Source organism: Macaca mulatta, chromosome 1, assembly GCF_049350105.2.
Source record: "Macaca mulatta isolate MMU2019108-1 chromosome 1, T2T-MMU8v2.0, whole genome shotgun sequence".
In the NCBI taxonomy this organism is placed as follows: Eukaryota; Metazoa; Chordata; class Mammalia; order Primates; family Cercopithecidae; genus Macaca; species Macaca mulatta.
Window position 1 is genome coordinate 63,291,792 of NC_133406.1, and position 27,999 is coordinate 63,319,790.

A 27,999-nucleotide genomic window follows, 5' to 3' on the forward strand; every position below is an offset into this window, starting at 1 on the left:
GTTAGTGGAAGCCAGGACAGGCTACCCCTCCCCAGTGGGGAATCCCATGGTCCCTCCGCCACTTTCTTCCCTTTGGAGTCTTCAGGGAGCAGAGAAGGGGTTGGTTTCTCCTGCCTAGGCTTCCTCGTCCAGCTCTTCCCTCTTCAACCCTCACCCCAGACAGGACATTGTGTTTGACAGTAGCCCTGGCAAAGAGGCATGCTGTCTCTGGTGCATTCTCTTTGCAAACTCTGAGCTCTCTAATCAGATTCCATCCTGGGAGAACGGTCCTTTGTTCCTACAACAGTCAATGGCCTTGGACATTGACAAATGCTTCCCATGCATCCTGTCCTTTAATCCTTAAAACACCCCTTGAAGTTGGTACTACTACTGTTCCCCATTTCATAGTCAATGAAACTGAGGCTCTGGGAGGTTAAATCACAAGACATGCAGCTAGTAAGTAGCAGAGATGGGATTTGACACCAGGTCGGACCCACTCCTGTGTGCATGCCCTTGCTTGCTCTGTCAGAGCAGCTCTGGGGGACAGTGACTGTCCCTGCTGGTCTGGGGTATGCCTTGGCCCAGCCTCTTCGCTGCAGCCCCACCTCCTCCATTCTCCAGGACGAGGGAAGAACAGGCGGCAGAGCATCTTCTGAGCCGCGCCCACCCTGCCGTGGCCCAAAGGACAAGAGATCACATGGACCACAAATTCGGGTAGGATGGAACCTGTGTGGCCCTCGGAAGACTGAAGAACGAGGGCTGACAGCCAGCCCAGAAGACCGTTTGGCAGCCCTGCTGGCCACGGCTGTTTCTTCTCTGTGCTTCCCACGTGCCTCCCCAGTAGTCCTCACCTGCATACCAACCCCTCCATTACCCACGTTGGGGCTGGCATGAGCTGCTTCCCTGAGAAGACATGAGAGGGAGGGGGGACCTTGTACCCTCTCCCACCCTGAAGTGTTTGGGCACCTGCGTGGGATGCACATGGGCGAGAGAATTAAGGCGCCAGGATGGGCACTGTGCCCTGGATACAGGCTTTACCCTCCTCCCCCAGGGGCCTGCCTAGGGCCAGTTTGGTAGTCCCCTTTTCTGGTCCCTTGGAGCCCACAGATGTTTCATCTTTTTCCCTTCTGAGAGCAAGAAGAGACATGGCATGCTCTCTGGGACCCTGGAATCCTAGGTAACCACATGTGTGCCAAAGCCTGCCCTACCTGGCAGGTGTCCCACAGCAACAAAAGGAGTAGTAGTCCCCTTTCTTTCCATCAGCCCTACCCCACCCTCATTCCCCCGACACCCTCTGGCTTGAACCGTGGCTGAGCAGCGCCGGCATGCTTGGATGCCCAGCTATGTCCAGAGGTGGCCTGGGTCCGCCAGTTGCACGCCTGCCACCTCAGCCAGCCCCCACCCAGCTCACCAGTCTGAATGGAGTTGCCTTAAATTGGCAGGTGGTAGCGTGCTCACTGCCCTTGGAGCTGTGACCGGCTCCTGCCTGTCCACCCCTTCCCCAGGTGGCTTCTGCTTATCTTATCATCCTGGGGCTCCGATTAGCCAGGCCTGGTCAGGGTCCTGGGGACAGCACCCAGATATGCAGAGTCACCCTGACGCTGGTACCGGGCTGACCTCAGCTCCCGGAGGGTCGCACAGCCTCCCCATCCCTCCTTCCCGGCCCTTGTGGCTCGTGTCCACCTGATCCCAATACCAGCTTTCCCGAGCCCCTGCCACCCCAGAGGGCAGCCACGACAGGGAGAGGTATAGATGCCACCATCTGAGGTAGAGGAATGTGGACCAGGAGCAGGCTGTGATGCTGAGACACTTGCCTCGGGGGGCCGGGAGCCTGGGGGGCCAGGGCCCCTGAAGAAGGCTCCCCTCTGTATCCCCCAGGTGTCCTCAACACTGGACTGATCCTGAATGGCACAGGCCAAGGGGAGGCTAGCCTCACCTTTCTACCCAGGGCCCCTGCCCTGCCCACCTCAGGCCCCCACCCTCCACTCCTCCCCACGGTACTGTGAACATCCTGTGACTCAGCGCAGAGACGGATAATATATTTAATTCATGTTGTACAGAAAGGAGCGAGCGGTCTCATACAGAAAAGCTGATTTTGATAGATTGATGCCAAAGATGGAGAACCGAAGGCCCCTCTCCAGGCCTAATGAGTGTGGGTGGGGCGTGCTTGTGTGCATGTGTGTATATGTGTGTGTGTGTGTGTGTGTTGTATATATATATATAAAATGAGGAGAGAGTTTGATTTGTGTGTATCTCTGACCTCCGCCTCACCCCAGGCTGTGGGACAGGTGCCTAGCATTCCCCCTGCTGTATCCTGGGTGCTGCTGCGTTTGCAGCGAGAAGTTGGCTTTTGCTGAGGAGCATCACTGGTGGTTGTGGGTAGGCAGAGGAGCCCCAGGCCTGGGAGTCTGACCTGTGGCCTGGCATTGGCCCAAGTTGGTGCCTGTGGGGTGGGGCTGGCCAGGAGAGCAAAGAAGGACTCCTGGGCAGGGGTCTGGGGTCTGGCCGTGCAGATGACGCCTGTGTTCCCAGCACCAAATGGCCCCCTGGCTTCTGGGGAGGGAGGAGGCAGGATCAAGATGGGGTTGACATGGGAGATGGCCAAGACCAGGGCAGCAGGATGAGGGTGTGAGCCTTGCTGTAATTCAGGCCCTGCAAGCATTACTGCAGACCTCGAATACACCTCCTGCTGTTGCCTAGACCACCTCCCCATCTTTGATCTGGACGCAACCCCTGCCCACATCACACACAGCTCCCAAAGTGCTCAGAATCCTGCTGTTGTCCAATTCAGTGTCCAGGTTTGTTCTTCCCGAGACCACTCTGAGAATACCAGGCCCCAATCCCTGCCTCGTGACCTGTCCTCGTGCCTGGCCTTAAGCACTTTGCAGTTTGCCGGCATGGTTTGCAGTTACTGGAGAGGGTGGCTGCTTTCCAGAGGAGGAAGCTCATGCTGAGGCTGATGATGTCTCCCAAGGCTCTGGAAATAAGGGGCGGGCCAGGGCTCCATTCTCAGCCCAGCACCAGTTCTACCCAACGAGACCTCCTCACTTTGCTTGTAGGCAGCCAGACACCAAAGTAGGATTGTAACTCAGACAATTAGTGCTTGAGGGGAGGAGAAGGGCTGGGAAATGCAGTGGTGGGAATTGGAAACCAGACATTTATTAAGCTCCCTGCTGGGTGCCAGGCAGCCCTGTGCCCAGGCATTATCTCACTGAATCCTCGTGGAAACCCCCCTTTCTCCCCACTTTGCAGATGAGGACATGAGCCTCCCAGGGGTAGCCTGGGGTCACATACCAAATTAGAATCCCAGATGTCTGCCCCCCAGCCCTGTGGTCTTCAAGGAGTGGCAGGCGTGAGGAGGGTTAGGTGGAGACAGTGCAGAGGCCCTGGAGGGAGGAAAACACACAAGGAAGGACATGGGCAGATGCTGCCTTAAGGAGCACTTTGCAAGGCCATCCTTGTGGCAGGCAGAGGTGGCCCGGCGAGGCTGCATCTTTAGGAGTCGCTGGGGGCAGCCATTCTTGCTGCTGCAGCTGTGGCCCTGCGGTGGAGGCACACACACTTCTGACATCAGGCACTCTGAGCTTCTGCCCTAGAAAGCTGCCAGGGCTGGGGATGCGGGCCAGCCTGGGGTTGTGGAACTCCGCTGGACAGGCCCACACCAGGCCTTGGATATGGTTGGTGCTCAAAAAGTGATGGCTCCGGAGAAGGAAGCTGGGTTCGGGCATGAAGAGGGGCTGAGTGATTTTGGCCATGAGCTGCTACTGGGTTCCCAGGGACCAGGCTGAGCTACAACACAACCCAATGTCCTGGAGTGTCGGTTTCCTGGGCACCCCTGCAATCATTTCCTTATGCTAGTGACTCTCAAAAACAGGAGCCTGCCCCATTCTGCAGGAATTCCCGGCCCAAAGCAGCCCTTTGCAAGTCATTTCCCCCTCTGGCCTCACTTTTGCCATCTGCCTGCTTCTGGGACAGGTCAGGAATATCCAGGGTGCAGATGCCTTCCCCTCCACCATGGCAACTTGGCAGGGGCATTTGAGGCATGCAGCAGCCCTGCAGCTTCAGACAAAATGTCCTATTTGCTGAACTCTACAGGGTGGGGGTGATATCAGCTCCCATGCTTGGCACTGCCCACATCATCCTATACCCCGGTGGGATCTGGAGCTGGCTGTCCCCTGCCTCACCCTCCTGTGGGCTCCCACTCACCGTTCCCCTACTGTCTGGGTCCAGTGGTCAGGGCTGATGTCTAATAGGCTACCACTCCTCTACCCTGCTAGGCCCCCTGGGCCAGCCAAGTGTCAGGCACTGTTGCAGGCCTGCTCCTTTCCTCCCTCCTTGAAGCATCCCAGCCTCCTTTGGGCCATCTCCCCACCTCTATCTCTGCTCAGACCCTTGCTTTTGGCCGTGACACTCTACAGCACCCCCATTGAGCCCCTTTATCTCCAGAAGCAAACCATCAGCACCATGAATTGGCCACAGCCGCCTCCATGCCTCGCCCTGTGGTAGATGCCAGGACATCAAGATACATGACATTCCACCCCCACCTTCCAGAAGCTCAGACCTGCCGGCAGAGATGGCCTTGATTACAACAGGTTTTATCAAGAACCTGCTGTGCATCCAGTGCTGTGCTAGGCACTGACATACATCTGTGAACAAGATGGACAACCCCTATTCTCATAGAGCTTATGTTCCAGTGGAGGTTATAAGACGTTATCCAAATCAACAGGCATATCAAGGGGGTCATAAGTGTGATGAGACAAAATAAAGCAGGGGCAGGGTTGAGGGGGAAGAATGTGATAGCATAGGGTGGGGAACTGCCTGGTCAGGGAGGGACCTCTCCATCGGAAGTGAGCTATGGGCTGGGCATGGTGGCTCACACCTGTAATTCCGGCACTTTGGGAAGCCAAGGCAGGCAGATCGCTTGAGCCCAAGAGTTTGAGATCAGCCTGGGCAACATATCGAGACCCTATCTCTATTAAAAAAAAAATTAGCTGGGCATGATGGCTTATGCCTGTAGTCTCAGCTACTCAGGAGGCTGAGGTAGGAGGATCACCTGAACCCAGGTCGAGCTGCAGTGAGCAGTGATCATGCCACCACCGTCCAGCCTGGGCAATAGAGTAAGACCCTGTACAAAAAAAAAAAAAAAAAAAAGTGAGCTAAGTTGTGTAAGGGGGCCAGGTGGACTGTCAGGGACAGAGTATTCCAACAAAGGCCCTGAGGTGAACATGCTTGAGAACGAGTGAGAGGCAGTGAGGCCAGGGCAGAGTGAGCCAGGCAGCATGGCAGGAGGGCTGGATCACGTGGGGCAGTGGCTCTGCCCATTAGATCCCCCTGGGAAGTGTTTAAGATGCGCTGCCATCCGGCCCCACCTCAGATTGATTCAGATGACCCTAACATGTAGCCAGGGTTGAGAACCGCTCACTCTTGCGGGGGCTTGTGGGCCGTGGTGGGGGTTCTGGATTTTATTCTGAGATGGGAAGCCACTGGCCTGTGTTTTTAAAGGCTCAGAGGGTCTAATAGGAGATGTCAGTCCCTATGAGGACGATGCTGGGGCAGGGAGAGGAAGGGTCTCCCGTGTGGTAGTAGAGCAGCAGCAGGTGTGGTGGGAAGGGGGAAGGGAAGCACCTGCTCTCCTGTGTTGCTGTGAGAGGGACTGTCATCCTAGTCCCAGGGAGGGCCACAGAGGCTCTACGGTTAGGTAACCTGCGTGGCCACACAGGGAGTAAGGTGGACTGTCAGTTCCAACCCAGGTCAGCCTACCTGAGCAGCTGCCTCTGGGCAGGTGTCAGCGCTGGCACGGACATCCCACCTCAGTTGTTTGCATGGAGAATGGGCATCTGGTTTCCAGGGACTGGGAAATCTTTGCCTTCTGGTCACCTAAAAGCATTGTCTGACAGGCAGCCAGTAGGCACCTGGGAGTTGGGCAAAAGTCACTGTCCCCCACCCCACCAAGTGCCCCCTGCCATCACCCAGCCCCTCTTCTGGACCCTCAGAACCTCCTGCCATCTGCCAACTAAAGGCATCATTGGGCGCCGGGGCCCTGCTCCCACCCTAGCTGTGGAGGCCCGGTGGCTGGCGTCATTGCTGATGGTCAGTGCCCAGACTCCAGGCGAGTGTGTGCCAATTCTCCCAGACAGGACGGGTGGGGCCAAGGGTAGCTCTGATGAGATTGCAGGTGCCACATGGCCACTTCCACTTCCTCCCTTGCTTTCGCCTCTCCCTTCCTCCTGCTTCTTTTTCCTTCTCTCAGTGCCCCTTGGGGGCACTAGATATTACTCAGTGGGCGGCCCTGAGTAACTGAAATCCAGAGATCAATAATCTGACCCAGCCTCTTCTCTAAGGAAGGAGATTTTGTAGCCTCTCCCTTGAATCACCCAAGCTTCCAGATCCTGAGGTGTGTTCTCAATGCCAAGCATCAACCCTTGCTCCTGCACCCGTGGGCCCTTCCTGGCGATGTGACGCAAACATGGAGAGCTGAAGCATGGACAGGGCGTGGCTGGGAGGATCCCCGCTGCCCTCCTGCGTGTGGTCAGCACTCCTGCTTGCCCCTTTCTGGGCTAGAAACTTCTAGCCCAGTTCCTCATCTTCCTGTCTTCTCCAGAGCTCCTCCCTCCCTAATTTACTCATTATCCACCAGATGGTTCCAGACTCTGTGCCGGGCTCTGTTTTCAGTACCCAGGATACAAACTTGACTCTGACTTAGACCCCACTCCTAGTAGCTCAGCGTCTCAGAGGCGGCTAGGATGTAATCTTTTATTCCTCTCAGCTTCTTAAGGTCTCAGCTACTTGGGGGAAAGACAGTTGTCCATTAGTCATTCTATTAAAATTTGCCAAGTTTTTTTTTTTTTCTTCGAGAACAATAAAATGTTTTAATGTCCTCATGTTTTCCCTGGAGGAGGGATTGGCTGAGTCCTGGGTTCCTGGGGAGAAGGAATCTTCCACAACCAGGGAAATATCACACAGGCTCCAAAATCACACAGACTTGGATTCAAATCCCAGCTCTACGGCTTGCAAGCTGTGTCAAGTTGGGAACGTTCCTTAACTGCTTTGTGCCTCAGTTTCCCTTTCTGTAAAATGGAGATAGTGATAACACCTGTTTCACAAGGTTGTGAGGATTTAAGAATGAATATTCAGGCCGGGCGCGGTGGCTCATACCTGTAATCCCAGCCCTTTTGGAGGCCAAGGCGGGTGAATCACTTGAGGCCAGGAGTTCGAGACCAGCCTGGCCAACATGGTGAAGCCCCGTCTCTACTAAAAATACAAAAATTAGCCGAGTGTGGTGGTGGACACTTGTAATCCCAGCTACTTGGGAGGCTGAGACAGGAGAATTGTTTGAACCCAGGAGGCAGAGGCTGCAGTGAGCCGAGATCGCGCCACTGCACTCCAGCCTAGGTGACAGAGTGAGACCCTGTCTCAAAAAAAAAAAAAGAAAGAATATTCAGGAGGGGCCTGACCCAGAGTGCTAGGTAAGTAAGTTTCACATCCTCACTCTGCACACTTCCACCCACTTCTCCACAAGCAGGAATTCCAGCTGTCTCCCTCCTGGAAGTAAAGCGGAAGATCATATGCTTTTATTTCTTGCATTCTTCACTCTTGATAAGATCTCAATCAGCAAGAATGTATTAAGAACATCCTACTTAAAATATTTTGCAAGACTTTTAAAATGACCTCAACCCAGAGTTTTTCTCCATGGGAGCTTTAAACGTAGCTGGGAAAGTAAACATGGAAAGAGAATTTATGATAAAAGGCACTGGGTCAGTGTCACTCAAAGTGAAATCTGCTGCCTCTTGAGGTAGTAAATGCTTTGTTCCCCAGACTGGGAAACCACTTGGGAATTCCAGGGGCACCACTGCCTCTGGTACGTCTTGCCAGGTTCCTGAGGAGGCAGCGGCCAGATCTGCACCCGGCCTGACCCTATTCCTTGGATCTTTCTTTTTTGCTGTGTGGAGTAGCAAAGTGTAACTGGCAGATGAGACATTCCTCAGAGAAGCCAGATGAATGTGGCAAAGCATGATTCTGGGCTAGACAAACACCATTCTCCTTGGATTGCAGGATGCCAGGGGTATCCTCTCAGTCCTGTCACTGGCTTTGAGGCCAGACTTGGCTTTTCAGGACCTAGGACTGATTCTGGGGTGTGGGAATGAACTAATCTGGGATTTTTTTTTTTTTTTTTTTTTTTTTTGAGACACAGTCTCACTTTGTTGCCTAGGCTGGAGTGCAGTGGTATGATCTTGGCTCACTACAACCTCTGCCTTCTGGATTCAAGCGATTCTCATGCCTCAGCCTCTCAAGTAGCTGGGATTATAGGCATGTGCCACCACATCCAGTTAATTTTTGTATTTTTTTTTTTTTTTGAGACGGAATCTCGCTCTGTCGCCCAGGCTGTAGTGCAGTGGCCAGATCTCAGCTCACTGCACGCTCCGCCTCCCGGGTTTACGCCATTCTCCTGCCTCAGCCTCCCGAGTAGCTGGGACTACAGGTGCCTGCCACCTCGCCCGGCTAGTTTTTTGTATTTTTTAGTAGAGAAGGGGTTTCACCGGTTTAGCCAGGATGGTCTCGAACTCCTGACCTCGTGATTCTCCCGTCTTGGCCTCCCAAAGTGCTGGGATTACAGGCTTGAGCCACCGCGCCCGGCCAATTTTTGTATTTTTAGTGGAGATGGGGTTTTGCCATGTTGACCAGGTTGGCCTTGAACTCCTGGCCTCAAGTGATCCACCTGCCTCGGCCTCCCAAAGTGCTGGGATTACAGTCATGAGCCACCATGCCCAGCCCTCAATCTGGGATTCTTAACGTTGGAGTTGATGAGAGTAGGAGGGCCACCTCGGAGAACAGGGGATGGGGCCAGAGGTTAGGGCTCAGTACTGTTTCCTGCCTTGGGCAGATGGCTTGAGTGGGTGCCTTCAGCCACCTGTGATTCCACACCTCTGGCCAATGTTCCACTTGATAATGGAATTTACTGCCTGGCTTCTCTGTAGAAGAAGAAGAGTGGGGGTGAGACAAGGTTGAGATTTACAAGCAATAGAGGCGGTCCTGTGCCAGGCTGCCTCAGCCTGAATCCTGGCACCACCACATCCTAGTTGTATGACCTTAGCCACACAGCATGGCTTCTCTCTGCCTCAGTTTCCCCACGTGCAAAATGGGGTGATCATAGGATGAGTGTGGATTAAATGAATTAGTATATGAAAAGCACACAGAGCCCAGGCACAGTGGCTCACGCCTGTAATCCTAGCACTTTGGGAGGTCAAGGTGAGCAGCTCATGAGGTCAGGAATTCGAGAGCAGCCTGGCCAACATAGTGAAATGCTGTCTCTACTAAAAATACAAAAATTAGCCAGGCATGGTGGTGCATGCCTGTAATCCCAGCTACCCAGGAGGCTGAGGCAGGAGAATCACTTGAACCTGGGAGGCAGAGGTTGTGGTGAGCCGAGATTGTGCCACTGCACTCCAGCTTAAGCAACAGAGCAAGACTCTATCTCAAACAAAAAAAAAAAAAAGAGGAAGGAGAAGAGAAGGAGAGGAAAAAAGAGGAAGAAGAGGAAGGAGAGGAAGAAGAGGTAGAGAAAGAGGAGGAAGAAGAGGAAGAGGAAGAAGAAGAATAATTTCCTGGTCATGTAGAAAGCACTACACAGTGTAAGCTGTTGTTATGTCATCTTTCCCTGAGGGTAGAAACAGGCATCACCTGCCTTCTCTGTGTCACTGTGAGGGCTGTGACCAGGAGCCAGAGGTTTCTTACTAAAAGGAGGAATGGTTCCGTGGGGCACACAAGTGAATGAAACCCTTTCTGTGTATGGAGAACTACCTATCTTCCCAAAATGCCATTAGAGTTTGGGAATTCTGGTGTCACTTATTCTAACAGATAGATGTTAGGCAAAAGGCGATGAACTTAACAAACATTACCTAAATTTTAAAACTTTTTAAAAGTTAAGAGACATTTATTAAAACTTTTGGGAGCCAGGCACGGTGGCTCACGCCTGTAATCCCAGCACTTTGAGAGGCCGAGGCAGGTGGATCACCTGAGGTCAGGAGTTCAAGACCAATCTGGCCAACATGGTAAAACCCCGTTTCTATTAAAAATACAAAAATTAGCTGGGCGTGGTGGCATGCACCTGTAATCCCAGCTACTCAGGAAGCTGAGGCATGAGAATTGCGTGAACCGGGAGGCAGAGGTTGCAGTGAGCTGAGATGGTGCCACTGCCCTCTAGCCTGGGCAACAGAGTGAGACTGTCTCAAAAAACAAAGAAAAAAAAAAACTCCTTGGGTCCAGGTCCAGTGACTCACACCTGTAATCCCAGTGCTTTGGGAGGCTAAAGCGGGAGGATTACTTAAGGCAAGGGGTTCGAAACCAGGCTGGGCAATATAGCAAGACCTTGTTTCTACAAAATACTTAAAAAGTAGCCGGGCATGGTGGTGCATGCCTGTAGTCCCAGCTACTCTGGAAGCTGAGGCAGGAAGAGTGCTTGAGCCCACGAGTTTGGGCTGCAGTTAGCTCTAATTGCACCACTGCACACGAGCCTAGGCGACAGAGCAAACCTTGTCTCAAAAAAAAAAAAAGTCTCCTTGGCTTAGACCACTCTGTGAAACACTAGAGATTCAGAAATAAATAGAGTGTTCTATCCTCAAGGAATTCACAGCCTGGTAAAGGAGAGAGACATCGGTTGCAGAAATAACAATGGCTTTGAAGTGGGCTTTGGTATCTGCATTTCACAGATGTGGTAGAGATTATCCCAGAGATTGCAAACAGCTGCCCAGATGACTTGCTCCTTCCACCTCCCTCCACTGCCCTTCCTCAGCCCCTGCAGTACCTACCTGGTTTGCAAGCCTCATAAACTGAGTTGGGCCTCACTGCTAGGCTCATAGCGGTGAATGAAAATATGAACATGAAATGTCTGCTGCGTCAGGAACTTGCTGGAACCCACTCTTGCCTGATCAGCTCTCCCCCTTCCCTTCCATGCAGCAGCAGGCACCTCAGGGCTACCCCTGCTGCCTTGAGCTTAGACTTCAGACTCAAGTGCTCATTTACAGTCACGGGGTACAGCCAATCTTGTTTCCAAGGTGATTCCAAACTCTACTCCCCAACCTCCACCCCTAGGTGTTCCTGGGCTGCAGAGGGGCTCCAGAGAGGTTTCAGGACATCCCGCTGACTGTCCCACTGTAACCACTAAGGGTTGAGCCTCCTCGCCAGCAAGGTGCCTAAGCCCCCTTGGACCCTGGCTCTGACTTCTCTGCATACTCTACAATCTTGCTACTAGACCAAGGACCCATTTTCCCTGAGGGCACCTCTTTCCTCAAGCCCTTGTGCCTGAGTCTGTCCACGTTCCCTCTGTTTGGACTTCCTTCTTTCCTTCCAGCTCCCTGCAGCACCAGTTCCAGTTTCAGTCACTGCGCCTTGGGCAAACTCCCTCACCCGGCTGAGACCTTGGTGCTTCTGTCCCTACAATGAAGGTGGGCCCTGGATGCCCTCAGAGTCTCATTCTTGCTCCTGGATTTTACATAAACGTGTCTGCTGTCACTTTCGTGTTTTATAATCCCCCCTCTTCTTCTTTCAAACATGCCTCCAACTCCCTTCCTCCAGGAAGCCTTCCTTGATCAGCCCTGTGAATACTCCCATATGCACTCAGTTCTGTGGTAGCAAGTGGGCCTATGCCAATGCTGGTGCCAAGGGGTCCACAGGGGCCTTAGCTCCCTCATAACCTCCATTGCCTGAAAGGCCACCCGAATACCTACAACCTAAGTAAAAAACAGAGCTTAGCATAGGAACAGTGACCACTTCTCAGTAAATTTCCCAAGCATTCTCCCAATCCCCAACCAGACTTACCCCAAGCCAGACAGTCTAGAAATTCTAGCTGTCTATAGTCTACACTCTTTTTTTTTTTTTTTTTTTGGAGACAGAGTCTCACTCTGTCACCCAGGCTGGAGTGTGGTGGTGTTATGTTGGCTCACTGCCACCTCCATCTCCTGGATTGAAGCAATTCTTCTGCCTCAGCCTCTCAAGTAGGTGGGACTTACAGGCACCCGCCACCACACCCGGCTAATTTTTTGTATTTTAGTAGAGACGAGGTTTCACCATGTTGCCCAGGCTAGTCTTGAACTCCTTAACTCAGGCAATCCACCTGCCTTGGCCTCCCAAAGTGAAAGGATTACAGGCGTGAGCCACCACACCCAGCCTAGGCTACACTCTTGTATCTAGGTTTTCAGTGTCTTAAGTCTTTTTGAGGTTTAAGTTGTAAGCTGCCTGGGTTGAAAACGGCCATGCTTTCTAATTCCTGACTGTGACCTCCCCCAGTGGCTTTGTCAGGGTAATGACACCACTTGGTGACCAAGTAATTTTTAAAATAATTATTTGGGTTTTTGTTTGTTTGTTTTTATTTTTTGAGATGGAGTTTCACTCTTGTTGCCTGGGCTGGAATGCAATGGTACAAACTCAGCTCACTGTAACCTCCGCCTCCCAGGTTCAAGCAATTCTCCTGCCTCAGCCTCCCAAGTAGCTGGGATTACAGGTGCATGTCACCACGCCTGGCCAATTTTGCATTTTTAGTAGAAACAGGGATTCACCATGTTGGTCAGCCTGGTCTCGAACTCCTGACCTCAAGTGATCCACCTGCCTCAGCCTCCCAAAGTGCTGCAATTATAGGCATGAGCCACCGCACCTGGCTAATATTTTTAGTAATTACGAAAATGCTTTCATGCCCAGTAGCCCTTGTTGCCTCACCTTCTGTGAGGGAGACAGAGCATGCACGATTTCCCCAATTCAGTGGATGGGGAAACTGAGGCTTTGGGATTTTGAACTCCTTGCACATGGTTGGTTAAGTGGCAACAGTTGGCCTCCTATCAGGCACACCCCTGCCCCAACCCTGTGCACCATAGGTCAGTGACTCTGAACTGCTTTATTTGCCAGCTCAGGTTTTAATCCGTTTCAGCATCAGGGCAGTGAGCAGTGGCCCCAGGGCTGGCAGGAGAGCCAGAATAAGCAGATTTGACTTCTAATCTGACTCACCCAACTGGTTCAGAATGCAGCCAAGCGGGGAAATTTGGGTGAGCTCCTCCTCTTCCCCTCCCTTGCTTGCTCTCAGAGTTGTCCTCTAGCCCCTCTCTCTACCCTCCCCACCCCCCCATGTAGGGGCGGGGTCCTAGGAGGATGTGAGCCCAGGGCCGCGCGGGCGGGATGTTTTTCTCCTCGGCATTGTTCTCCCATGCCCATTGTATGCGCTGAGAGCAGCACGTCACCAAGTCGCCTGGCAAGCTGTCAGCAGAGCTGGGGAATGTTTCCGGAGTGGACTAACCCGTTACGAATGGCCGAAACTTTTTAAAAGCGCTGGCATTTCTTAGGATGGCCAGACTGGGAGAGCCAAAGAGAAGGAAGGACTTGGAAACTCCTGACTTTGAGGCTAAAGGTCCCAGGGACCTTGGCAGACCCATGGTTTGCCAAGAGGGCCGTTCAGACTGGGCCTGCCACCCAGTGAGGGATCTGGAAATGTCACGTGGAGGGGAAATGGCAGGTGGGGCAGTGGATGGAGGGCTCAGCTGGAAGTGTGGAGGGAGTCAAAATTGTATTATAGTTTGTTTACAACACCTGACCCCAACTTGGAACTTGGGATGGCTCACACCTGAGTATGGGAAAGGACCTAGTCACCTTTGAAAGCTTCACTGAGCTCCCCACAGAGGAAATGGAAAGTCAGAATTGTTTTGGAGCAGGTCAGTGTTTGCCAGTGGGTGGGCAATGCTCAGCGCTCCCAGCTCTTTCCTCCCAGGGAAAGTATTCCTCTATGCATCCCTCTCTTTACCACTAGACCGGGGACGCCATCTCTCCGAGGTGCTTTGCGTACATTTCCTCATGGTTTGATTGGTCTTGTGAGGATCAACTCACAGCAAGACCAATAAGCTTGTGTAGTAACCCATTTCTTATAGATGAGGAAACTGAGTTTCACAGAGGCTGAGATTGCTCCAGACCACACAGCTACTTTGTGGCAGAGCTGGGACTGGAACCCAGGTCTGTGACACTCCAAAGTCCATGTTCTATGACAGAATTTCTCAAGTATTCATGTGCATAAGTGATGACTGGGGTGCCAGCTGAGAGTGCAGATTTCTGAGCCCTGTCCCCTCTTCCTCATCCTAATTTAACAAATCAGAGTTGGGGGCAGGGATCTGTATCTTTGACAAATAACAGGTGACTCGGAAGCTGCTGGGGCACAGGTTGAGAAACACTGCCTTGGGGCTCTGTTGTTTTTTGAGACAGAGTCTTGCTCTGTCACCCAGGCTGGAGTGCAGTGGCGTGATCTTGGCTCACTGCAACCTCCATCTCCCAGGTTCAAGCAATTCTCCTGCCTCAGCCTCCCAGTTAGCTGGGATTACAGGCATGTGCTACCACACCCGGCTAATTTTTTGTTTTTATTCTCCAATTTAAAACTTTTAATTAAAAAGTAAACTTTAATGTCAAAAATGCAAATTTGGGGAGGGCAGAAGTATCACACACAAGGCTGTCATGTCACACTTGGAGGGCTGCACAGCAGACTGGGCAGAGGTGCTCCTCACATCCCAGACGATGCGGGGGCCGGGCAGAGGCGCTCCTCACTTCCCAGACAGTGGGCAGCGGGGCAGAGGCGCTCCTCACTTCCCAGACAGTGGGCAGCGGGGCAGAGGCGCTCCTCACTTCCCAGACAGTGGGCAGCGGGGCAGAGGCGCTCCTCACTTCCCAGACAGTGGGCAGCGGGGCAGAGGAACTCCTCACTTCCCAGACAGTGGGCAGCGGGGCAGAGGCGCTCCTCACTTCCCAGACAGGGTGGCGGCCAGAGAGAGGTGCTCCTCATTTGACGCCTGGCCAATTTTTGTATTTTTAATAGAGACGGGGTTTCACTGTGTTGACCAGGCTGGTCTTGAACTCCTGACCTCAGGTGATCCGGCTGCCTCAGCTTCCAAAGTGCTAAGATTACAGGCATGAGCCACTGCACCCACCCGGGACTCTGTTTTATGACTTCAGCCAAAAGAGCAACAACCTGGTCTGAAAACACAGGCGCAGCCCAGGGCCCTGCTGAGCCCTCAAGGGGTGGCCCTCACCCCTCACTCCACCTTCGCCTATGGAGTGAAACCCAGGAGAAGTAGCCCAGGCTCTCAGAAGGCAAAGGACCCATCTTCTGCCTAGAAAATCTCCCATTGCACTTTATAACATTTTCAACCCCCAAAAGAGAAACCTGAAACACACCGGAACATTTATTCATCCCTCAGAGGTTTATGGGCCCCTTGCCATGAGTAAGGGGTTGGGACAGATACCGCTCAGATGGGTAAAGCAAGTTTCTCAGAGATGGGTGCATCAGGACCCTCCTGTTTCAGAATTATCTGAGGGTTTGCTAAGAATGCAGAGTCCTGGACCCTACCCAGACCTCCAAAGTCAGAATCCCTGGGGGATGAACTCTGGGAATCTGCATTTTAAATACTCTCCTCAAGCAATTTTGTAGCAAGTAGAAGTTTGAGAAGCGGTTTCCTGAGAGTCTGGGAAGGAAAGGAACTGGGAACGCTGTAGCTTTGGGTCCTGCGGGTTAAAGACCATGGTAAGACACCCAAACTACATTTGTCAGCCAGGAATCCCTGGGGTGCAGCTGCGGATTTGTGAAAGGAGAGCTGCATGTGGCATGTGGAGGTCTGGGTTTGAATCCTGGCTTGGCTACTCTGTGATTCTGGGCCAGTGACTTAACCTCACGGAGCTCAATTCCTCACATGCCAAATGGGATACTCTAGTCCACTTCCCAGCATCACCACGAGGACCTAGTGACATGCCGCAGCTCCAAATGAACAGCGCGGGCTTGTGCTGGAAGGAGCTCATTCTGCATGATGTGGCTCTAGGCAATGCCATCAATGGGCTCCTAGTAGCCTCGAGCTGGAGCAGACCCACATCACTTTGCTGGGGAGCCAAGGGCTGGGGTGGGGTGGCTGGTTAGAGTTCAAAATCAGACTCTGGACTCATGGGGTGGCCCAGGGTACCCAAAGAGGGTCAGAGCTCAAGCTGTGCCTCACAAGACCCTGAAGAAGACAGTATAGCCCTGGCAGGATAGCCTTGTGGTTAAGGGCATAGGTTCTAGAGCCAGAGGGCTCAAATCCTGGCTAGAGTACTTGCTAGCTGAGCGACCTTGGGCCACTTACTTCACCTCTCTGTGCCTCAGTTTTCTTATGTGTAATATGGAGATATAAAAAACGTACCCACTTCCCTGACAGGGGAAAAGCCCTCAAAATATGTCACACATATTAAGCCATTATTGACTATTAATGGAAGGATTTTATGCATGGGGAGTCTTTTAATAGTTGACTTCATAGTTGTCTGTGTCTGTGGAGGGCTGTGTGCCCTCCACGTCCAAGTTTCCCCCTGGCTGCCCTAATCTGGAGATGATGGCGAAAATGGAGCCAGACGTCCAAGTCTTCCAGCTGGGATTTATCCTCTTGGTAAATCTGCTAGGATATAAGGATGAGGATGAAAGCAACGGCAGCCAGATTAGGAAGCATCTTTATTAGTATCTCTTAAACCAAGGCTTAAGAGAAAGCATAGATGGACATGAAAGGAATTCAACACTTGCTCTTCTCTTTTTTTTTTTTGAGGCAGAGCCTCACTCTATTGCCCAGGCTGGAGTGCAGTAGCGAAATCCTGGCTCACTGCAGCCTTGACATCCCGGGCTCAAGCCATCCTCCCACCCCAGCCTCCTGAGTAGTTACAACTACAGGTGTGCCCCAGCATGCCTGGCCAATTATTTTACTACTTGTAGAGACGGGATCTCAATATATTGCTCAGGTTACTCTCTAACTCCTGGGCTCAAGGAATCCTTCTGCCTTGGCCTCCCACAGTGCTGGGATTACAGGTATGAGCCACTGCACACGGCTTGCTCTTCTCTTCCATTTCCTTTAGGTTCAGCCAGGGCATTGTGGCTCACACCTGTAATCCCAGCACTTTGGGAGGCCAAGGTGGGTAGAGCACTTGAGATCGGTTCAAGGCCAGCCTGGCCAACATGGTGCAACCCCGCCTCTATTAAAAATACAAAAATTAGCTAAGTGTGATGGTGCACACCTGTAATCCCAGCTACTCGGGAGGCTGAGGCATGAGAATTACTTGAACCCAGGAGATGGAGGTTGCAGTGAGCCAAGATCATGCCACTGCACTTCAGCCTGGGTGACAGAGCAAGACTCCATCTCAAAAAAAAAAAAAAGAAAGAAACCGGCCGGGTGTGGTGGCTCACACCTGTAATCCCAGCACTTTGGGAGGCCAAGGTGGGCAGATCACCTGAGGTCAGAAGTTCAAGACCATCCTGGCCAACGTGGTGAAACCCCATCTCTACTAAAAATACAAAAATTAGCTGGGCGTGGTGGCACATGCCTGTAATCCCAACTATTTGGGAGGCTGTGGCAGGAGAATCCCTTGAACTAGGGAGTCAGAAGTTGCAGTGAGCCAAGATGATGCCACTGCACTGCAGCCTGGCAACAGAGTGAGACTCCATCTCAAAAACAAACACAAAACAAAACAAAACACCCCAATATTTCCTTTAGGTTCAACTTCCATGTGGACTGGGGGCAGGGCTTGGGTAAGAGATGGGTGCAGGCAGTCTGTGAATTACAGGATCTTTGCATGCTGAGAAACTGGGAAGGAATGGGATTCTCGGCCAGCTATGCTCTTCTCCATGAATCTGCTAAAAGGCAAGGAAACATCTCAAATCCTCTGAGAGGAAAAGAGACAGATTGGGGTTGGGCCCTGCTTCAGTCACTCCTCTGCTCCTGTCTCCTCCCCTCCTGCCCAATTTTCTTCTGGACAGGTGCAGGCAAGGAGACTTGGAAGGTTCCCAGGAGGGAGTGGAAGTGTCAGGACAAACGTGTTACCTGGGCTCCCAGCCCCACTTTCTCCAAGATTACTGATGGGATGTGAGAAAAAGCCCTCCTCCTGCCCCTCTCCTGAGGCCAACCAGCCGTCCCGGGAGCCCCTTCTCCTCCAGCTAGACCTCTGGGGGTTGGTCAGTACCCATCCTTGGTTTGGAAGATGCAGCTCTGTCTGAAGGATGCTGCTGAGTCGAGGGCCCCCCAAGTGGAGAACAAGCACCACAGCACGTCTGGCAGAACACCCTGAAAACAGTGATGCACAGAAAGGAGACACCGTGGTGAAGAGACGCCTGTGGCCAACTCGGACTCTCGTAACCCAGCTGTCTCACAGAAGGTGGAGGAAGCAACAAGGGCTTGTGGTCATTCGGCCTGCATTTGCCAGCACTTGGCACACCCCATGAGTCAAGGCGGGGGCCATCCCAGGTGGCAAAGAAGACAAGGTCCACACCCACCAGGAAGCCAGGTCATTGGGAAACAGTTGGCTACATGGGCACAAAGGAAGGAGCCGCTGATTCTATCTGGAAGGGGGTGACATACGAGCTGCACAGTGGAGGCTAGTTCGCATTTCTGCAGGACAGAGGAGAACAACCAAGGGGCCATGTTCAGAAACCACCGATCCTGCTGTGCTGGGGGAGGTTGGGAAATGATAGGGGAGGAGGATGGAAATGCATTGAAGACACTGAGCTTGGTCCTGTGCACCATGTGGAGAAGGGCAGCATCCATTATTTTTTTTTCTGATTATTAGAATTGATATGTTTATCATACAAAAATTGAGGGAGAAACAGAAATAGGATAAAGAAAATTAAAATCACTCGTATGCCAACTACCTATAAATAACCACTGCTAGTTAATATTTTAATGCTTTTGTGAACCAAGAATTTTCTAGGGCAGGTGTCAATTAATTTAGAGGTTTATTTTCGCCAGGTTAAGGATGCATGCCCAGAAGACAGATCTGTGCCTGTCTCCAAAGATGATTTTGAGGGCTTCAATATTTAAAGAAGAAAGGGTGGATGTTGGCGAAAGAGGAAGAAATTTTTAAAAGGCATGGGGAGATAAGAGGCGAATGGTTGCATTCTTTTGAGTCTTTGATCAGCGCTTCACGTGTGAGAGGTGGGTAGAGGTGGGTAGAGTCACCTATGCACTCATCTAGCTCAGTGAATCTGCATTTTTACATAAGATAAAATAAACATAGGGGCCAGCATGGTGGCTCAAGCTGTAATCCTAGCACTTTGGGAGGCCAAGGCAGGTAGATCATTTGAGCTCAGGAGTTCAAGACCAGCCTGAGCAACCTGGCAAAACCTAATTTCTACAAAATATACAAAAATTAGCTGGGCATAATGGCACATGCCTGTGGTCCCAGCTACTTGGGAGGCTGAGGTAGGAGGATCACCTTCCATCTTCCAGCAAGATGGAGGCTGCAGTGAGCTGTGATCACGCCACCACGCCCACTCTATAATCTCTTGCTTTTATAAACAGTGCTGCAATAAATAACTTGGTACATATGTCATGTTTTACATGTACAACTCTGTATGCAGGATAACTTCCTGGAAGTGAAATTGCAGGTCAAAGGGCAGGGACAGTTATAATTTTGGTGGATATTGCCAAATAGCTCTCCATAGAAGTGATGTTAATTGCTTTAAAATGTCCTTCTTTTGCTGTAAATGAGGGACACAAGCAAGTCTGAATTTAGAGGCAGTAAGGCTGGTTTAGGGGAGGGTCGGCAGGGACCAGCTAGGAAGCTGCTACAGTCGTACAGGATAAATCGCCTGGAACTGAACTGTGGGCCAGAACCACTGGACTAAGGCAGTAGAAGAAGCTGGAGCCCTGAATCCAAGGAACATGCCAGACTTAGAACTGACAGGACACAGACATAACTGGCATTTGGAGATGAGGAAGCAAAGGTCTCTGACACGGACGAGTGGGAAGCTGCATCTGAAGTCAGAAACTAAAGTAGCCCAACAAGCTGGGCGTGGTGGCTCACATCGGTTATCCCAGCACTTTGGGTGGCCAAGACAGGAGGATTGCTTGGGCCCAGGAGTTCAAGACCAGCCTGGGCAAAAAAGGCGATCCCTGTCTGTATAAAAAATACAAAATTTAGCCAGGTGTGGTGGTGCGGTGCCTGTGGTCCCAGCCACACAGGAGACTGAGGCTGGAAGATCACCTGAGCCAGGGAGGTGGAGGGTGTAGTAAGCAGTGGTCACGCCACTGCACCCCAGCCCAGGCAACAAAGCAAAACACTTTCTCAAACAAAACAAACAAACAAAAAAAGAGCGCAACAGAGAAGGAAGGAGGCTCTCAGATTTCAGGAACCTCTGTTTCACACAGGGAGAGATATTCATTATGACGATGAAACTCTCAATTTGTTTCATTCTCCTATGTTAGGAGAATGACCATTCTGAAAAAGATAAAACATACACATTAAAAGGGAATTGAAATTTTCCATTCATGGGCCGGGCACAGTAGCTCACACCTGCAATCCCAGCACTTTGGGAGGCCAAGGCAGGTGGATCACCTGAGGTCAGGGGGTCGAGAGCAGCCTGGCCAACATGGTGGAACACTGTCTCTACAAAAAAAATACAAAAAATTAGCCAGGTGTGGTGGTGCACGCCTGTAATCCCAGCTACTCGAGAGGCTGAGGCAGGAGAATCGCTTGAACCCAGGAGGCAGAGTTTGCAATGATCCAATATCGCACCACTGCACTCCAGCCTGGGCAACAGAGTGAGACTCCAAAAAAGAAAGAAAAGAAAAGAAAAGAAAAGAAAACAAAAGAAAACAAAAGAAAAGAAAAGAAGAAAGAAAGAAAGAAAGAGGAAAGAAAGAAAGAAAGAAAGAAAGAAAGAAAGAAAGAAAGAAAGAAAGAAAGAAAGAAAGAAAGAAAGAAAGAAAATAAAATGAAATCTGCCAGCTGACCAGGCTGGCTCACTCTTAAATATGAAAAGACAAAGATCGTCAGACATTGAAAAATGACCTTAACATGAAAAAGAGACAAGGATAAATGGCGGTGGTGGTCAGGGCAGTGCTCCATAAGAAAGAGAAATAATTTAGGAAACGGAAGACAAAAGAACATTTTAAATATTTCAGGCATTCTCAGATAGATTGGAGAGGTGTTACATCCCTAAACAAGGACAGGATACTATGAAAAGCAGTAATCAGAGAGTAAGTGTGAACTACTGGAAATTAAAGATAGGATCACAGAAATAAAAAAGTCATTAGAAGGTGTTGGAAGGTAAGAGAATTAGTTGTATATCTAAATGATAGTATATCTAGATCCTAAAAATTTCCTTAGAGGTAAAAAAAGAAAGAAAGAAAGGTTACCTAAAAATTTCCTTAGAGGTAACAAAAGAAAGAAAAAAGAAAGGGTACCTCTAAAAATATAGGCATCAGAGGCTGGGCATGGTGGCTCATGCCTTTAATCCCAGCACTTTGGGAGGCCAAGGAGGGTGTTTCACCTGAGATCAGGAGTTCGAGACCAGCCTGACCAACATGGAGAAACCCCATCTCTACTAAAAATACAAAATTAGCTGAGCATGGTGGCACATGCCTGTAGTCCCAGATACTCAGGAGGCTGAGGCAGGAGAATCACTTGAACCTGGGAGGCAGACGTTGTGGTGAATTGAGATCTCACCATTGCACTCCAGCCTGGGCAACAAAAGCAAAACTCCGTCTCAAAAAACAACAACAACAACAACAACAAAATATATATATATATATGTGCGTGTATATATATTTGCCTCTCTCTCTCTGTATATATATCTATATATATATATGCATCAGACTGGCCTCAAAATTCTCACCAGCAAAGGCTAGAACTATGCCTTCAATATTCGATGACCAAAGCAATTTTCAACCAAGAATTCTATATCTGTCCAAATTACTATTCAAGTGTGAGGGTGGAGCAATGATACTTTCAGACACGAGGGACTCAGTAAACCTATATACCACACACTCCTTGAGAAATTAAAGATGTGGTGCAGCAAAATGAGAGCATAAACAAAGAAGAAACAAGTAGAAGAAAGGAAGAAAAGGAGGGAAGGAGGGAGGGCTGCCCCAGGCCAACACCTACACCTGTGTGGCGGAAGGACAGAGGGCTCTGTGTAACCAGTCCTGAGAAATAAGGCACCTCTACTCATTAGATGGAAAGGCGGGAGCAGACTTGAATAAATAACAAGGGCATTATTAAAGAATAAGCCTGGCATGGTGGCACCTGTCTGTAATCCCAGCTACTTAGAAAGATGGCTTGAGTCCAGCCTGGGTGACATGGTGAGACTCTGTCTAAGAAAGAGAGAGAGACAGAGAGAGAGAAAAAAGAGAAGGGAAAGAAGAAGAAAGAAAAAAGGCAATTCGAAACTCTTATGAAAAACTAGAAGAAATGAAAGAAAATTCATCACAGGACATTGTGTGGCTCTGTAATAAACAATATTTACATTGTCACAAAATGTGAACACTATTTATTGGATTTAAACATTACAAACAACCGATAAGCAAAGCACAGAAGACCTAATTATGGTGAGAAAATTAGAACATAAATGTTGTCAACATTGAACATTTAAAGTAAATGTGCCGGGCGCGATGGCTCATTCCTGTAATCCCAACACTTTGGGAGGCCGAGGTTGGTGGATCACTTGAGGTTAGGAGTTCGAGACCAGCCTGGCCAACATGGCCAAACCCTATCTCTACTAAAAATACAAAAATTACCGGGGCGTGATTGTGCATGCTTGTAATCCCAGCTAGTTGGGAGACTAAGGCAGAAGGATCACTTGAACCCAGGAGGTGGAGGTTGCAGTGAGCCAAGACCATGCCACAGCACTCTAGCCTGGGTGACAGAGCAAGACTCTGTCTCAAAAAAAAGAAAAAAAAGAAAAAAAGTAAATGTTCAGGAGACAGAAGTTGGGAAGGGCAGCCTAAAGGGAAAGGTAGGAATGATGATATCTTTATCCTATAAACAGTGAGTCAAAACTACTATCAACAGCTAGTGGGATGAAAAATAAAGATGTAGTCACTTAAAGCAACAGAGGTAATTGACAGATTTATTTTTATTTTATTTAGAGGAATTAAATAAGAACAGTTATATATACTGACAGTAGGGTGGGGGGAGGGTTGTTTGGATTAGATATGTGAACTAAATCCTCATTTTTTATAAATTATTATTATTATTATCATTGTTTTGTGTGTGTGAGACAGGGTCTGGCTTTGTCACCTAGGCTGCAACCTCCACCTCTGGGGTCCAAGGGATTCTCCTGTCTCAGCCTCCCAAGTAGCTGGGATTACAGGCACGTGCCATCACACCCAGCTAATTTTTTGTATTTTAGTAGAGACAGTTTCACCACGTTGCTCTGGCTGGTCTCGAACTCCTGAGCTCAGGCAATCCACCTGCCTCACCCTCCCAAAGTGCTAGGATTACAGGCATGAGCCACCGTGCCCCGCCTCATTTGTGATAGTTATAAATTAATAGAGGATGTTTAAACTTGAAAAACCAAGGAACAGTGGCATTAGCATATTATTTAGAGATATGGAAGTTACTCCCAGAATAAAGAGCTAAAAGAGTTAGAAGCAGTTGCCTCTGGGGAGCAAGACTAGAGGTGGGAGGGATGAGGTAGGGGACTGTAAGCTCTTCTGATCTAGTTTATTTTTAACCATGTGCATGAATTACTTTGATATAAAAAATTTTAAGTGTGTCACAAGACAGTTACAAAGGTGGAGGGTGAGAGCTTTTGTGGCCATAGATGAGTTCTGGGGGCCCGATTCAGGTGAGACACTGGAGTCATGAAATCCCTTGCAGGTAGGACTGAAAAACAACCTAGATACATGAGGACACTGGAGATAGGAAAACATTCCGATTTTTACCAGGAGACAGAAGGTATTTCTGGAAACTATAGACCAAACGGCTCAATATAGAATCCTGGCAACATTCAAGCACAGATTATTAAACAGATGGCTTGGGAGTGCTTTGTGACTTTTTATTTATTTATTTATATGCCACCTCATTCCAAAAAAAGGAACCTGTAGTGGCTTACAGAAATACATACTATACTACAAGATAAAAACATTTCTTTAAATGAGGAAAGGGTCTCAAAAAGTTAAACACAGAGTTACTATCTGACACAGCGAACCACCCCACTAGTATGTACCCAAGAGAACTAAAGCATATTCACATAAAAACTTGTGCATGAATATTCTCAGCAGCATAATTCATAACAGCCAAAAAGTAGAAACCCAAATGTCCAACAGCTGATGAATGTATAAACAAAATGTGGTATGTCCATACAGTAGAATACTATTCAGTCATAAAAAAGGAATAAAGTACCGATACGTGCTACACCATGCATGAACCTTGAAAACATTATGCTAAGTACAGGAAACCAGACACAGAAAGCCACATACTGTATGATTCCATTGATATGAAATATCTAGAACAGGCAAATCCACAAAGACAGAAAGTAGGTTGAGGGGAAGACAGAATGAGAAGTGACTGCTAATGGGTATGGAGTTTCTTTTTAGGGTGATGGAAATGTTCTGGAATTAGTAATGATGGTTATACAATCTTGTAAATACACTAAAAACCACTGTACACTGTATACTTTAAAAGGGTGAATATTATGATATGTGAATTACCTCAATTAAAAAGCTTTATTGTAGAAAAAGTTCAGGAAAGGAGGGTGTGTTCGTCCATTCTCACACTGATATAAAGACATACCTGAGACTGGGTAACTTATAAAGAAAAGAGGTTTAATTGACTCAGTTTTGTGGGCTATACAGGCTTCTGCTTCTGGGGAGGCCTCAGAAAACAATCATGGTGGAAGGTGGAAATCATGGTGGAAATCATGGTGGAAAACAATCAAAGGGGAAGCAGGCACATCTTCATATGGCCAGCAGGAAAAAGAGAGCAAAGGAGGAGGTGCTACACACTTTCAAACAACCAGATCTCATAAAAACTCACTCTTGAGAGAACAGCAAGGGGGATGTCTGCCCCCATGATCCAATCACCTCCCATCAGGCCCCTCCTCCAACATTGAGAATTATAATATGACATGAGATTTGGGTAGGGACACAGACCCAACCATATCAGAGGGTGAAGAGAAAAAGACAAAAAATAAAGTGGAACCAAGTCAATGTGTAACACATACACCACAAAATTCTTTATGAGTGATAAAGATGGACCATGGCTTTGATCTTGAGATTTGCAGCAGCTACCACAAACCTGGAAAATAGTGTTAATTAAATGATTCCTGGAATCCATAAGATAAACATGAACTGGTTGGTCAGGAGGATCATGGCCTTTTTTTGGTGCTGATGCCCAATAGGTATCTCTTCGTTGTGTCTTCATAAAGAGGACCCATTGACAACAACATCTCTCCATACCTCCAGTGACAAGAGTCACACAGTTATATCCTAGGGTTACTCAAATTGGACACAAAGCCCAAGTATAATTCAATAAACGCACTTTAGTGCAGGGCCTAAATGGTACAGGATATGCAGGCAGTTCTTCAGTGGTAAAATGTGGATTTTCTGGAGCAGTGGTTTCCAACCCTAGCTGCACATTAGGAAGCCCTGGGAACTTTTGCAAAATACCAACACAGGACTCCACCAACCAGAGATTCTGACTTTTTCTATGTTTCCAGGGGATTTTAATATATAGCCAAATCTGAGAACTGGAGATCGATACATTGTACATTTTTCATGAAATCCTGTATAATAAATACTATTTCTTGCCTCGGAGTTTCATCAACTCAAGGTTATAATACTTAAACACATTTTTATGTAGCTAATATTTTCTGAATGCCAGCTATGTACCAGGCAGGTGCTGCGCTCTAAGATGTAAGGATAATTGTGTGACCTAATCTCTATCCTCAAGGAGCTGATACAGTATTGATTCGGGTTACAGACACCTCAGCTGCTCTTCATAAGGGAAGGTGGTGAGGAGATGCAGAGAACAAAAGGCAGGCACCCGGGGCAGCTCTGGGTGGGCGGAGCACTCCCAGAAGAATGAACAACTTAGCTGAGTTCCAAAGGAAAGACTAATTACGAAAAAGTGGGGTGGGAGACTGGTACATTGTGGTCAATATTTTTCTCAATAATTTGGATGACTAGGAGGCGGAGCTTGCAGTGAGCCAAGATCACGCCACTGCACTCCAGTCTGGACCACAGAGCCAGACTCCGTCTCAAAAAAAAAAAAATAAAATAAAATAAAATAAATAATAATTTGGATGACTATTAGTAACCATTCTATATGAATGTGAGGTGCCATGATTACTCAAGAACATCTGGAGGACTAGCCCCTTGCTACGTGACTGAATGGGAGACAAAAGTGCACCCGTGGACGAGAGGAACTCAAACCAAAATTGACACTCTGGATCAGGGGAAGGCAACTAAGAAGTGTGAGCAGTGCCACCCTGAGTGTTTTAACAGAGGCTTCACATGTGTTATCGTGTAATCCTACATTGACATTTTACAGTTGAAGAAAATCAGCCTTATAATGTCAAGGTAGCTGCCTTGAGTTGGCACAGCCAAGTGTGTAGCCAGAACTCAAGTCTAACCCTGTCTCACTCCACGGTCCAGGTTCTTTCTGTTATTCCACATGTATCAAGTCCTGTACTTAGATTCAAAGAATCAACTGCTCATAGACAAGTTAGGAAGTCTTGGTTCAACTGCATTTTCTGTGGGGGAAAATGTTAACAGCTATCAGCTTATGCAATAGTCTTAGATGTGTGTATTGGAGTTGAATGTGAGAGGCAGAACATTCTCGTGGGAAGGATCCAGACTTTCGAGTCAGGCAACGCAGGCTCAAAACTTAGCTTTGCTACTTATGCTGTGTGACTTTAGGGAAGTTACTCTGCTTTCCTGAGCCTCACAGTCTTCTTCTCCATAAAATAGGGATAATAATGCCTACCTCACAGGACCATTGTGAAGATTAAAGTTAATGTATATGCATGGGAATGTTTTCCAAGATAGACCATATGTTAGGCCACAAAATAAAGTCCAATAAATATTAAACAATCAGACTGGCTAGGCTGGGCATGATGGTTCACGCCTGTAATTCCAGCACTTTGGGAGGCCAAGGCGGGCAGATCACTTGAGGTCTAGAGTTCAAGACCAGCCTGGCAAACATGGTGAAACTCCATCTGTACTAAAAATACAAAAATTAGCCGGGTGTGGTGGTGTACGTATGTAATCCCAGCTACTCAGGAGGCTGAGGCAGGAGAATCGCTTGAACCCGGGAGGCAGAGGTTGCAGTGAGCCAAGATCGTGCAACTGCACTCTAGCTTGGGCAACAGAGAAAGTCTCCATCTAAAATATATATATATATCAGGCTAGCTACGGTGGTTCATGTCTGTAATCCCAGCACTTTGGGGGGCAAGAGGATTGCCTGAGCCCAGGAGCTCAAGACCAGCCTGGACAACATAGAGTGAGACCCCAGCTCCATGAAAAAAAAAAAAAAAAGAAAGAAATTGAAACCATACCAAGTATTTTCTCAAACTACAATGGAGTGAAACTAGAAATCAATAACAAAAGGACCCCTGGAAACTATACAAATACATGGAAATTAAATAATACATACTTGAACAATCACTGGGTCAATGAAGAAATTAAAAAGGAAATAAAAAAAGTCTTGAAACATGAAAATGGAAACACAACATACCAATACCCACAGGATGCAGTAAAAGCAATACTAGGAGAGATGTTTATAGCAATAAATGCTTATATCTAAATAGTAGAAAGGTTTCAAATAAACAACCCCATGATGCTCCTCATGGAACCAGAAAAGCAAAAACAAATTGAACCCAAAATTAGTAGAAGCAAAGAAATAATAAAGATCAGGGCAGAACTAAACAAAATAGAGACTAAAAATAGTACCAAAAGATGAAAAACATGAAAACTTGTTTTTTCTAAAGATAAACAAAATTGACAAATCATTAGCTAGACTAAGAAAAAGAGAACACCCAAATAAATAAAATCAGAAGCCAGGCACGGTGGCACATGCCTATAGTTCCACAACTTTGTAGGCTGAGACACGAAAACGCTTGAGGCCAGGAGTTCGAGGCTACAGTGTGTGATGATCGTGCCTGTGAATAGTCACTGCACTCCAGTCTGGGCAACAAAACGAGCCTCCATCTCTTAAAAAAAAAAAAAAAAAATCAGAAATGAAAAGGGAGACATAATTGACACCACAGAAATACAA

At 48.7% G+C, this 27,999-nt stretch overlaps 1 protein-coding gene and 1 long non-coding RNA gene across 27 annotated transcripts in view; one reads left to right on the forward strand and one right to left on the reverse strand.

The window, feature by feature from the left end:
• CDK18 (cyclin dependent kinase 18) overlaps nucleotides 1-2,221 on the forward strand; it is a 28,659-nt gene extending 26,438 nt beyond the window's left edge. For all 23 annotated transcript variants that reach the window (XR_013418194.1, XR_013418195.1, XM_078004448.1 and 20 more), the window contains one exon: nucleotides 601-2,221. Coding sequence is in view for 21 of the 23 variants with exons in the window: in XM_078004448.1 (XP_077860574.1) it covers nucleotides 601-635 (35 nt within the window). In the remaining 2 variants the exon portion in view is untranslated. The remainder of the gene's footprint in view (nucleotides 1-600) is intronic.
• Nucleotides 1-27,999, reverse strand: part of LOC144341348 (uncharacterized) — a 44,111-nt gene that overhangs the window by 5,208 nt on the left and 10,904 nt on the right. Inside the window, exons 4-5 of one of the 4 annotated variants that reach the window (XR_013418224.1) lie at nucleotides 17,965-18,065; nucleotides 16,223-16,412 (exon numbers count right to left, since the gene is read on the reverse strand). The exons of 1 other annotated variant lie outside the window; for it this stretch is intronic. This is a non-coding gene — a long non-coding RNA (uncharacterized LOC144341348). Of the gene's footprint in view, nucleotides 1-15,164; nucleotides 16,413-16,451; nucleotides 17,639-17,964; nucleotides 18,066-27,999 lie in introns of those variants that run through there. 2 more of the 4 variants (XR_013418225.1, XR_013418226.1) reach the window with 2 other exon arrangements.